Source organism: Jaculus jaculus, chromosome 3 (assembly GCF_020740685.1).
Source record: "Jaculus jaculus isolate mJacJac1 chromosome 3, mJacJac1.mat.Y.cur, whole genome shotgun sequence".
NCBI lineage: Eukaryota > Metazoa > Chordata > Mammalia > Rodentia > Dipodidae > Jaculus > Jaculus jaculus.
The window spans coordinates 169,101,705-169,115,454 of record NC_059104.1 but is presented as its reverse complement, the minus strand read 5'-3'; the positions used below and the strand labels follow the sequence as shown (position 1 = coordinate 169,115,454).

At 40.9% G+C, this 13,750-nt stretch overlaps 1 protein-coding gene across 2 annotated transcripts in view; it reads right to left on the bottom strand.

The window, feature by feature from the left end:
* Positions 1 to 566: 566 nt before the first annotated feature.
* Rab6a (RAB6A, member RAS oncogene family) overlaps positions 567 to 13,750 on the bottom strand; it is a 63,740-nt gene continuing 50,556 nt past the window's right edge. For both annotated transcript variants that reach the window (XM_045145797.1, XM_045145796.1), the window contains exons 7-8: positions 5,065 to 5,131; positions 567 to 2,566 (exon numbers count right to left, since the gene is read on the bottom strand). In XM_045145797.1, the coding sequence (XP_045001732.1) occupies positions 2,502 to 2,566; positions 5,065 to 5,131 (132 nt within the window). In that variant the 3' untranslated portion in view covers positions 567 to 2,501. The remainder of the gene's footprint in view (positions 2,567 to 5,064; positions 5,132 to 13,750) is intronic.

The following is a 13,750-nucleotide window of genomic DNA, read 5'->3' as shown; positions in this document are numbered from 1 at the left end:
ATTTTCCATGATTATAAAATATATCCCATGGTACATCATCTATTTTCTTTACAACTGAAAAGAATTCTGACTCCCTAGTGCTTTTTGTTTTTCTTTTTTCTTTTCTTGCTTTCTTGAGGTAGGGACTCGCTCTAACTCAGGCTGACTGGAGTTCACTCTGTAGTCAGCCTCAGGCTCACGGTGGCCCTCCCACTTCAGCATCCTGTAGTGCTTCTGGTCTCCAAGATCCCTTCATGTTCTAGAGGCAGAGGTATGTTAACCCTGCGTCTGGGCAGGAGTGGAAAACCAAGTCAATACTTGTTTCTGTGATGTTTTATTTATATATTTTTGGCAGCAAAATTGTGCTTATTAAAAAAAACTCTGGACCATGAACACATTTCACTGAAATGTTGAAATGTTCAGTTGAAAAACCTCAAGCCAAAAAAATAAAAGACCAATATTGAAAGCAATATATTGGTTATTTCCTAAAAGATACATAAAAAGAATAAAAAGCAACAGTACAAGAAGACAATCATCCCTTTTTCAGAAATCACAACTACTTTCAAATAAAGAATAGGACCCATCTGCCATATTGAATTGATATTTATTTTAGGACATGCCATGTCAAAATAAAACAAAAGTTACTCCTTGCTTTTAACAATAATATTGTATTATAAAAGCACTTTACAACTCCATCCCTTGAGTATAAGTTACAGGGTATGTGGGCTAATGATTATCCGAAAACATGTCTCTATTCAGATCCATAAAACCAAGTGCTCTCTGAATATTACAAGGTGACAATAAGTGAGAAGTGGAGGAGGAAGGAGAAGGGAGTAAGGTTTTCCCAGTTAAGGATTTGTTGCAATAAGGAGATGAGGAAGTATGAAGTTATTTTTGTTGCCTTTTCAGCTTTATACTGTGTTAAGTAATGCTTACAACATAAATTCAGCAGGCTTTTTTCTGAGCCATAACTCAGAATTTGTTTCCCCTGCAAATAATGTATTTACAAATGTGTTTATTAACTTACACAGCAATCTCACAATAACTATTAAAGGGTGCACTCCTAGTATATTTGTTTATAATGTGTTAAGGGAAATACATATTGCCATGGTGACGAAGCTCTAAGTAGATTCAACAAAACACCTAAAAGTTTAAAGTGGAAAAAAAAAGAACAACCAAAGAAATAAATATCACCAAAGAAAAAAGATTAATTGTAGCTTACTTACAAAACTAAATCACTAGTTATCTAACCAATCTATACAGATCTAATAAAAAGTAAAATCAGCCTGAAAGACCCAACATTTAAAAAAATGCTAAAAAATAAGGCATAAATCTGCATAATATTGACTTTATTTCTATTCTCTCCTTTCCCTCTTCACAGTGTATGCTTTTTCTGATCTGCCTCTAGTGCCTTACAATGACGTTACTTCCATCTTCAATTCTGACCTCGAATGTCCAGAGCAGAGAGTCTGCTACGCTGTGAGGGTTCTTTTCTTGGTAAACTTTACACATCATTTCTACTAGGTACAGATTTGACCATGGTGGCAAATTTAAATATTCTGTTGGTTCTTAAAGCACTTTTTATAATGCCTTGCCTGCATAGCATTTTTACAAAAGAAAAATCTATTGCTTAAACATTTTCATTGTTTGTTTTTTTAAACAATTTCGACAATTTACAAATCTGGGGAGTAATAATTCTTAGAACTTTATGATTTCAAAATCAATTACTAAAAATCTGTTCTAAGCACTTGGTTACTCTTCACTCCTGGAGTTTAAATTAGGCTCATGTGAAAGGGTCATCTGTTTTGGTTAGAAATACATTTACGTTCCTTTATTTATAAGTACTTAGTAGGTTCATTAGGACTCATTTGCAGGATACACCAGAAACCTTTCTTCATTCAAGCACTGCCCACCATGATAGCTGAGTTTTAGCCTCAAAGAAGGTCTAAGCAATTTACATCAGTGCTCAAGGATAATTTTGGAATCCTGGCTCATGGCCTCGAGTAAATGGTAACTGTAAAACCTAAGGGTAACTCCAATGGGCTTGGTTGTACTGCTGCTTGCCACCTCTTATTTGTTTTACAGAAGGGATGAACAGGAAAAGGGACGTTGAACAGGCGAGGAAAGCTACATGAGATCAAGAAGGTAGGCAAATGCTGCTGTGAACAGATTGCTCCTTAAGCAAGCCACACTCACACTGCTGAGATTTTCATAATTTTAAAGTACATTATCATAACATTAAAAAAGGAAAAAATATTAAGAAAATGTATCTAATCTTCAAAGTTATCACTGGAGTATGCTGGAATCTTTTGGCTTTTTTTTAAAATATAAATAATGAAGACACTGACTTTTTTTGTGCTTGTGAAGCTAATAGGTCATCTCCACGAGACAGGCAGCAATGATGACTTGCAATACGTTATTACTGAAGGGGAAAGATTCAAGCCAATATTCACACTGCAGTCAATGAAAGAGTATGGGGCCAAAGCAGTGAGTTTCTGCAGGGTTGAAGACGCCTTGGGAGATTAGCAGGAACAGCCTCCCTCACTAACTGGTTGCTCCTGAGGCTTTTCCAGTTTTATATCAATCACTGAAACAAAGGTTAAGGAGTCAAACAGGAAAGGACAATTCTGATTCAGTTGTACTCTAACAAGCCCCCACATATTCCTATTTGTCTTCAGAATGTAGTCACTATTTTCTGGACCTGCCTTGCAATTCATGTGCTCAACTGGAATCACTTGTTTATATAGCCATTGCATATAAGAGTCACAATGCAATACAACCTTGCTCATAGGAATCCAGTCTAAGGAAATTATTTTACAGGAGCAAGAAACCATATAAAGATGTTATTCCTTAAATAATTAAGTATAATAGCCGGGCATGGTAGCACATGCCTTTAATCCCAGCACTTGGGAGGCAGATGTAGGAGGATTGCTGTGAGTTTGAGGCCATCTGAGACTACCAAGTGAATTCCAGGTCAGCCTGGGTTAGAGCGAGACCCTACCTTGAAAAATCAAGAAAAAAAAAAAAAAAAAAAAAGAAGTATAATAAAGCCAGGCGTGGTGCCATATGCCTTTAATCCCAGTGCTTGGGAGGCAGAGGTAGGAGAATCGCTGTGAGTTTGACGCCACCCTGAGACTACCGAGTGAATTCTAGGTCAGCCTGGGCTAGAGCAAGACCCCACCTTGAAAAACAAAAACAAACAATAAAAGAATTAACTAAAATAAAAGTTTTGACAATAGCTTACAAATTTGGGGAAAAAATTCATAATGTTACTTCAACTCAGGAAAAGATATTATGCTATTAAAAGTAATAAATGTGCCAGGCGTTGTGGCGCACGCCTTTAATCCCAGCAATCCAGAGGTAGGAGGACTGCAGTGAGTTCGAGGCCACCCTGAAAACACAGAGTAAATTCCAGGTTGGCCTGAGCTAGAGCAGAACTCTGCCTTGAAAAAAAAAAAGTAATAAATGTGGGCTGGAGGGATAGCATGGCTTATGAACTAAGGCGTTTGCCTGCAAAGCCGAAGGACTCAGGTTGGATTCCCCAGGACCCACATTAGCCAGATGCACAAGCGTCTGGAGTTTGTTTGCACTGGCTCGAAGCTTTGGTGTACCCATTCTCTTTTCTCTTTCCCTCTTTCTCTGTCAAAACAAAATAAATAAATAAACCAGGAATGGTGGTGCACACCTTTAATCCCAGCACTCAGGAGGAAGAGGTAGGAGGATCACCATGAGTTCGAGGATACCCTGAAACTACATAGTGAATTCCAGGTCAGCCTGGACCAGACTGAGACCCTACCTCAAAAAACCAAATAAATAAATATTTTTTTTTAAATTTAAATATAAATAAATACAATCAAGGAAAACAAAAAGCAAATGAAGGAGCCGGCTATGGTGGCACACGCCTTTAATCCCAGCACTTAGGAGGCAGAGGTAGGAGGATCACCGAAACTCTGAGGCCACCCTGAGATGACATACTGAAATTCCAGGCCAGCCTGGGCTAGAGTGAAACACTGGGGAGGGGAGGGGAGGGGAGGGGGGAGGGGAGGGGAGGGGGGGGAGGGGGAGGAGGGGAGGGGAGGGGAGGGGAGGGGAGGGGAGGGGAGGGGAGGGGAGGGGAGGGGAGGGGAGGGGAGGGGAGGGGAGGGGAGGGGAGGGGAGGGGAGGGGAGGGGAGGGGAGGGGAGGGGAGGGGAGGGGAGGGAAGGGGAGGGAAGGGAAGGGGAGGGAAGGGAAGGGAAGGGAAGGGAAGGGAAGGGAAGGGAAGGGAAGGGAAGGGAAGGGAAGGGAAGGGAAGGGAAGGGAAGGGAAGGGAAAGAGAAAAGGAAAAAGAAAAGAAAGCAAGCAAGCAAGCAAATGAGGGAGTAAGCAAGCAAACAATTACTACTGAATAGTTATATAAAGCAGAAGGCTACAAAGGATGTACTTGGACAATGAGACCCAACTGGTGACAGCAAAGCTCTTCTCTGTGTACCCAATTTATCAATTGCTGGATACTGAAGGCAACAGCCCAATATTCATTAGCTGACTATGAAAGTTAATCTTGCCAACTCAGCCAGACTTAAAGGCAACTAGAAGACAAGCCCCTGGGTATGTCTGTGAAGGCGTTAAGAGAGGCTTAGCTGAGGTGGTAGAACCATCCTGGATGTGGGTGGTGCCATTCCATGGGCCGGGAAAATTGTTCAGCAGCTTACCCACTTTGCAAGTACTTCCTGATGGTCTAGGGTCATTCCCCACCACCCATGTAAAGCTGGATAGGCATTCATTTGCAGTGGGAAGAGCCTGCTGCAGCCCTCCCCCACACTGATCTGTGAAGTGCATAAATAAATAAAAAGGAGAGACTGGAATTCATCTCTGCTTGCAGAAGGCAGATACAACGTGACAGCTGGCTCAGGCTCCTGCTCCCAACAACTAGAGCTGTTCTGGGTGTCAGAGCTTTGGTGCTTCAAGGAAGTAAGAAACTCTTCCTTTCTTAAGCTATTTGCCTCAGATGCCCCAGCAAAGAGCAAAATAACACAAACAACAACCAAGTAGGGCTCTAAAGAAGAGCAGTGATAGCAAAACTTTCTCACAAAGTCAAAAAGGATACTGTCTTCTCTGCTTCGGTCCTGTGTGCTTTCCATCCCTGGTAAAGCCGCTGCTACACGTCGGAAGAGCTGTGGCCAAGAGGAGGGATCAAAGTGGGTGAGCATGTGACGGCATGTTAAAGGACATGGCTTTTACGTTACTACGCAGACATCAGCACCATGGTGCTTACTAAAACAGTGTGTCTAGACAAGGGTGGTGATGCATGTCTGTAATGCCAGCACCTAGGAGGTGGAGGCAGGAGGATCAGGAGTTTGAGGCCAGCCTGGGCTACATGAAATCTTATTTCAAACAATACTACCACCAATAAAGCCCATTCATAGAAACACCATCTCTGCTTTCCAACTGTGAGGGCAGGCATGAGCAAAGAGCTATGGAATAAGCAGCAAAAATGTCATTTGAGTCAAAGTTCTTCGGAAATTCAGACAAGGGACAAATCATTCATTTGGTAAAATAATACAAGTGACACGTGCTCTAGAGCTGGTTTGCAGAACAAAAGGCCTTGGAGCTCATTCCCTCTCAAATACATAAGAAAACAAACAAACAACAACAACAAAAAAAGCCAGGTGTGCTGGCACATGCCTTTAATCCCAGCACTTGGGAAGCTGAGGTAACAGGATCACCATGAGTTCCAGGCTAGCCTGAGCTATATGGAGTTGAGTTCCAGGTCAGGCTTGGGAGAGACCCTACCTCGAAAAAGCCAAAAAATAATTAAAATACATAAATAAATAAAAATTTTGTAAAGTACCCCATATATGTTGCTAAGCAGATAAGGAACAGAATGAATGAAGAGCCAGAAATGAGAAATTTACAAAAAGAGCAAATTGTAAAACTTTAACCCCTTACATAATAGCCTTAAGGAAGACTAGAGAAAACTGTAATTGTTTTGGATTTTAGTAGAATTTTAGAGATGTGACAAAGTTAGGCTTAAGAATCACTATCCAGCCCGAATAGCTGCTTGATATTGGACTGGAGAATGTTTACTGACCATCATTTCTGGCATGCTGCAAACTCTGCATCAACAAAACTCATAAAGGTTCTATTAATTTTTTAATAGCTATTTCTTTAACATGGGGTATATATGAGTGTTCATATATATTGGCATGCGTGTATGGAGGCCAGAGGCCAATGTTGGGTGTCTTCCTCAATCATTTTCCATATTATTCTTTTATGGTTTGTTTTTTCAAGGTAGGGTCTCCCTCTGATTCAGCTAGACTACCTAGCCAGTCAGCACCTGAGATTACAGGCAAGCACCACCACAACTGGCATTTTACCTAGGTGTTGGAGATCTGAACTCAGGTCCTCATTCATGCTTGCGCAGCAGACACTACCCACTGAGCCATGCCCCCAGCCTCTCCCCACTCCACCTTTTTGTGGCAGGGTCTCCCTCTGTAGCCCAGACTAACCTTGAATTGAGAATCTCTTGCCTCCACCTACCAAGTACTGGGATTACATGAGTGTGTCACTGTGCCCAGGTGATCATATAGTTGCTATAATTATTAGCATATCAAATCAATGTAGCATTAATTGCATAAGGTGGGTCTATTTGTATCAGTATGAGTACAATTTCAAATATAAATACTTTAGACATCAGAAGGGGGGAGGAGAGAGGGAATGGGTGCGCCAGGGCCTCCATCCACTGCAAACAAATTCCAGACACATGCACCACCTTGTGCATCTGGCTAACGCGGGTCCTGGGGAATCAAACCTGGATCCTTTGGCTTTGCAGGCAAACGCCTTAACCGCTAAGCCATCCCTCCAGCCCAAAAGCTACTTTTATGAACAAACATAAAAGACTTACAAAACCTGGACTGACAGAGTATATTAGGTAAATTTAGGAGAGTATTACACCCTTTTAAGACAGCAAATATCTTTTTTTGTTTGTTTGTTTGTTTGTTTCTTTGTTTTTGTGTGTGGGAAAAAGTGGTTTATTTTGGCTTACAGGCTCAGGGGAAGCTCCACAATGGCAGGAGAAAACGATGCATCAACCCCTGGCCCACACAAGGTAGACAATAGAAACAGGAGAGTGTGCCAAACACTGGCAAGGGGAAACTGGCTCTAACACTCATAAGCCCGCCCCCAATAATACACTCCCTCCAGGAGAGCAAATATCTATTTTAATTAATACAAAGTTAGAGAATCCTACTCGAGTAAAACAAAAGCAGAATATCAATCTTCTCAATTTAAAATTACATGCACCAGAAAAAATGCCAATACCTTTTAATAAATCGCCTCTCATATATATAACCTGTTGCAGTCAGTTTCTTATTGCTGGACAAACACTTGACTAGAAACAGCTTACTGAAGGAAAGGGTTTATCTTAGGCTTGCAGAATCCAAGGGAGCACCATCAGCAGCAGAAGTTCACTCATTTCCATAGAGCACAGCAGAGAAACATCACCAAAAAGCCAACAAACACAGAAAAGCACAAACAGGGCTATAGAGATGGCTTAGCAGTTAAAGCACTTGCCTGCAAAGCCTAAGGACCCAGGTTAGACTCCTCAGTAACCATGTAAGCCAGAGACACACAGTGACACATGTTCCTGGAGTTCCTTTGCAGTGGCTAGAGACCCTGGCGCACCCATTCTCTATTTACCTCTTTCACTCTCTTGCAATTAAATAAAAATACATATATTTTAAAAGCATCAACAGCTACAGCCCCAAACTGCTTTCCATACAACTTCGGGGTAAACATAAGGTCTGTCCCCAAACATATATTAGGGCTAGACTCTGAAGAACCACCCCCAGTGACATACCTCTTTCTCAGTAGGGGTCCAACCACTAGAGACTCAAGTGTATGGGGCCACACATTTAAACCACTGCACAACCAGTACAAAAGGGACTTCCAGTTAAGATGGTGGCGTAGGAACCACACCACAGCAGCCTAAGGGAGAAAAAGCCAAAAAAAAAAACCCCACCAGCAAAATATCAAAATATACTCTTCTACTAAAAAGTGAGGTGTATAAGAAATTATCAACTATAGCAAAGAAGTAGGAGATCCAGAGTGTCTAAAACCCATAAAAGAAGGCAGAGGCGGCTCCAGCAGGGGCAGAACCAGGTCCACATGGCTCTAGCCGTACATTAGGCTGGGCCTGAGCTGCAGGAAAAGCAAGGTGAGAGGATTTTCCACTCACACCAGAGCTCCTCACAAATTCAAGAAGTACGAAGGGAGGACCGTAGCTCGTGAGGTAGAGGATCACGTGGACCAGCGAGAGAACTTCAGCTACCATCCACAGGACCGCATCCCCACCCCAATGCCAGCACAAGCACCAACAAGCACTGGAGACCTGGGGAAGGGAGCTCACCTACACAGAACCCAGCACAGGCAGCCAGAGCAGCGATCCAGTATCCCAGCCAGCCTACCTGAGCCCACAGCGCAGCAAAGACGGATCCAAGCAGGAGCACAACATAACTGAGATCAAAATAATCCCAAAAGGTAACTGGGATTATACCAGGTCAGTACCCGACAAATAAGCCTGGTAAATAGGCTTGAACCAGAAGTGCTAATCGTACCTTCCATGTCAGGATAAATTATATGTTAAATCTGTTGGATGGTCGGATTTGCCATTCTTCTTAAAAATTTGTTGTTTATTTTTATTTATTTATTTGAGAGCAACAGACACAGACAGAAAGGCAGATAGAGAGAATGGGCATGCCAGGGCTTCCAGCCACTGCAAGTGAACTCCAGATGCTTGCGCCTCCTTTTGCATCTGGCTAATGTGGGTCCTGGGGAACTGAGCCTTGAACTGGGGTCCTTAGGCTTCACAGGCAAGCGCTTAACTGCTAAGCCATCTCTCCAGCCCAGATTTGCCATTCTTAAATAAGCTATATTTGGGGCTTGTCATTTGTTGCTTCCTGATTTATAGTGCCTTTGTTTCCTCTTCTGTTGTTCATTAGGGAAGAGACAAACTTGGTTACAAGCTGACTTGGAACCCTTAACAGACCAGAAATCTTAACCTCCTTGTTGACAGGATTAAGGGTGTGGGGCACCACACAACCTAAGGGGCAGTAATATTGTTAGAGAATCTGGTTTTCATAACACCTACTCCTGCATAAATACTCTGTGCTATATTTCTTTCTTTCTTTCTTCCTTTTTTTTTAAAGTTTTTTTTGATGTAGGGTTTTACTCTGGTCCAGGCTGACCTGGAATTCACTATGGAGTCTCAGGGTGGCCTCCAACTCACGGCGATCCTCCTACCTCTGCCTCCCAAGTGCTGGGATTAAAGGCGTGCACCACCACACCCAGCTTCTGTGATGTTTTTCATTGAATGTGTACACTGTTTAGTTAAATTTTAGAATCTGCCTGTATTTTGCTCCACTCAGCCTACCTGAATATATATATAACAACACTACAGCTAACTAGAAAATTCAAGCATTAAATTAATCCAAGATGCAAAAATATAACAAAAGAAACACAAAAAATCAAGACAATATAAATCCACCAAAAAGTATTATACACAGGAAATCAATTTAATGAAATAAAAAGGTCAATACAAGACATAAATAAGGAAATAGAAATAATAAAGAAAAATCAACCAGAATTACTAACAATGAAGAACATAGTCAATGAAATAAAAAACTCTGTAGAACATCTTATCAGTAGAATGGATGGAGAGGACAGAATATCTAAACTAGAAGACCAGATGCAGATCTAATACAGTCCGACAAAGAGAAAGACAAACTAATAGGAAAGTATGAATGGGAATTTCAAGATATTCAGCATACTATGAAGACATCAAACATAAGAATTCAAGGTATAGTAGAAGGAGAATTTCGCTCCAAAGGCATAGTAGGCTTTTTCAACAAAATCACAGAAGAAAACTTCCCCAAAATTGGGAAAGAAATGCCAGTACAAATACAGAAATCCTTTAGAACACCAAAGAGACAAAGTCTGGAAAGAACCTCTCCTCACTATATTATAATTAAACAACCAAACATACAAACCAAAGAAAAAATATTGAAAGTAGTTAAAAGAGAAAAATCAAGTTACCTACAAAGGCAAGCCCATCAGGATCACAGATTACTCAACACAAACTTTAAAAAAGCCAGAAGGGTTTGGAGTAATGTATTCCAAGTTCTGAAAGATAACAACTGTCAACCAAGGTTACTTTATCCTGCAAAGTTATCCATTCAAATAGATGGAGAAATAAGGACATTCCACGACAAAAGCAGGCTAAAGGAATATTTGAAGACAAAACCAGCTCTACACAAAATACTTGAAAGAATCCTTCATGCTGAAGAGAAAAACATATATAAGGAACCTGGAAAAAAACAAACTATACTCAAATACTAGTTAATACAAGAGAGCAAAGGTAAAACCAGAACTACAAAAAATGGCAAAAATACACACCTTTCAATAATATCTCTTAATATTAACAGCCTCAATGCCATAACCAAATGACATAGGTTTGCTGGGTTAAAAAGCAGGATCCTTCAATTTGTTGCCACCAAGAAACTCACCTTTCTACAAAGGATCTATCTTAGGGTGAAAGGTTGGAAAATGGTGTTTCAACCAAATGGGCCTAGAAAACAAGCAGGGGTTGCTATCCTAGTATTGGACAAGGTAGACTTTAGTCCAACATTAGTTAGGAAAGAAAAGGAAGGTCACTTTATATTGATTTAAGGCATACACCAACAGGAGGACATTACAATCTTAAACATATGCATAGAACACGGGGACTCCTAACTTCATCAAACAAATGCTATTAAAACTAAGGTCACAGATAATACAAAACACCAGTTGCAGTGGGTGACTTCAACACCCCACTCTCATCAATTGACAGGTCATCCAGACACAAAATGGCCTGGATATCCATGACCTCACAGTGCCTGACATTACCTACACAAGACCATCATAATCGGAAGAAAAGATGATGATATCAAAATAAAAGAGAGACTGATTGAGAGGGGGAGGGGATATGATGGAGAGTGGAGTTTCAAAGGGGAAAGTGGGGGGACAGAGGGAATTACCATGGGATATCGCTTACAATCATGGAAGTTGTCCATGAAAAACAAATTAATTAAAAAAAATAGAGCTATACAGTACAGCAAAAATAAAGAAATAAAAAAAAAATAAGAGTACATAGCACATGCTTTTAATCCCAGCACTCAGGAGGCAGAGGTAGGAGGACTGCCATGAGTTCAAGGCCACCCTGAGACTACATAGTGAATTCCATATCAGCCTGGACTAGAGTGAGACCCTAACTTGAAAAGCCACAAAAAAAAATTTTTGCTCTAGATAAAAATATTCAGTTTTGGGCTGGAGAGATGGCTTAGCGGTTAAGCGCTTGCCTGTGAAGCCTAAGGACCCCAGTTCGAGGCTCAGTTCCCCAGGTCTCACATTAGCCAGATGCACAAGGGGGCGCACACATCTGGAGTTCGTTTGCAGAGGCTGGAAGCCCTGGCGCGCCCATTCTCTCTCTCCCTCTATCTGTCTTTCTCTCTGTGTCTGTCGCTCTCAAATAAATAAATAAAAATTTTTTTAAAAAAATTCAGTTTTGGCCTTAGTACTTTTTAACATTTGCCCATGTAGACAAATATATATTCAGTATATTTATTTAGTGTATTTCTGATGATGAAATAGCATTTTTAAATTAAGTTATCATCCTTTCTGCCTGTGATAAATTGTTATTAATTACTTAATAATTAAGTAAGATAAAAAGATGAGGGGCTGGAGAGATGGCTTACTGATTAAGGCATTTGCTTGCAAAACCAAAGGACCTTGGACTCCCCAGGACCCACATAAGCCAGATGGATAAGATGGCACGTGTCTGGAGTTCATTTGCAGTGGCTGGAGGCCATGGAGTGCCCACTGTCTCTATCTCTGACTACTTCTTTCTCTCTCTCTCAAATAAATAAATAAAGATTACCAGCACTCAGTAGGCAGAGGTAAATATTTCTTAGTTAATATTTCAAATCAAAGTAAGAAGGAAAAAAAAAACATAATTTCAATTCAGCAAGTCATTTTCCCTTAAGACGCAATACCTTCTGTGTAGCTGATAAATTCAAGGGGAAAGATTTTTAAGCTATTATTTAAATGTTCTTATTTTTAAGAAGTTTTATTTTTAGAAGTATTTTAAAAAATACTTTTTTATTTTTATTTATTTATTTGACAGAGAAAGAGAGAGAATGGACACACTAGGGCCTCTAGTCACTGTAAACAAACTCCAGATGCGTGCGCCCCCTTGTGCATCTGGCTAACGTGGGTCCTGGAGATTCGAACCTGTGTCCTTTGGCTTTGTAGGCAAATGACTTAACCACTAAGCCATCCCTCCAGCCCCTTATTAAAATGTTAATCCCTTTTGGGTTTCATTCTATCATTTTGGGGGAGTTCAAGATCTTACTTCCTTGATTAAGCTAAGAATTAACAGTCTCTGATTCTAAAATAAAATCCTAACTAATGCACTGTCAAAAAAATCCTTATAAAATAAAAAACATGTAACTTTTTTTTCCCCCCCTGAGGTAGGGTCTTGCTCTAGCCCCCAGGCTGACCTGGAATTCACCATGTATTCTCAGGGTGGTCTCAAACTCATAGCAATCTTTCTCCCTGTGCTGGGATTAAAAACCTGCACCAACATGTCTAACTAGTAGCCTGTATTTTGACTGCATGAGGACAGGTGTGGAATATTTCACTTGTGGCATCATGTAGGGGATCAAAACATTCGTATTTTTGAACATTTCAGATTAGAACCTACAATTTACACTCCAATAAAGCTGCTAAACAAATTCTGGGGGTGAGTTGGGGCTGGAGAGAAGGCTTGGCCTTTAGATCCTGCCTACAAAGCCAAGAACCCAGGTTGGATTCCTCAGGACCCACATAAACCAGATGTACACAAGGTGGCACGTATGTCTTGAGTTCATTTGCTGCAGCTGGATGCTCCAGCACTCCCATTCTCATTCTTTGCCTCATTCTCTCTCTCTCAAATAAATAAATTAAAAAATAAGTAAAATAAAATATTTTTTAAAATTCTAGAGAAAGTTTAGTATTTAAATACACTTGCTTAAAAAGCTTGTAAGGATTAATTCCAGGTCAGCCTGGGGGGGGGGAGGGAAGGCTTGTAAGGAGCCGGGCGTGGTGGCACACACCTTTAATCCCAGCACTTGGGAGGCAGAGGTAGGAGGATTGCCATGAGTTCAAGGCCACCCTGAGACTACAGTTATTCCAGGTCAGCCTGGAGCAGAGTGAGACCCTACCTCAAAAAAACAAAACAAAACAAAAAAAGCTTGTAAGGCCTGAGTTTGATTCTTCAGTACTGAACACTCTAGTCAGACGGAGTTTGTTTGCAACAGTATATCCATTCTCATTCTCTCTGCTTGCAAATAACTTTTTTTCTTTTGAGGTAGGGTCTCACTCTAGCCCAGGCTGACCTGGAATTCACTGTGTAGTCTCAGGGTGGCCTCGAACTCATGGCGATCCTCCTACCTCTGCCTCCTGAGTGCTAGGATTAAAGGTGTGTGCCATCACGCCTGGCAACTTTTTTTTAAATTTCAAGGTTGAGCCACTTATCACTTAATATAGTCCATATGTATTAATATGTTCTAGGAATATAAAATTTTGATGGGAAATCTTCAAAATACTGTGGTGAGTTACCTAATAGTTTCACCAGGGTCTGGGATCTGAGAAAAAAAAAAGGAGTCATTTATCACAGGCAGCTTGGACAGTTGATCACTTAGAAAAACAGTGATATGGGG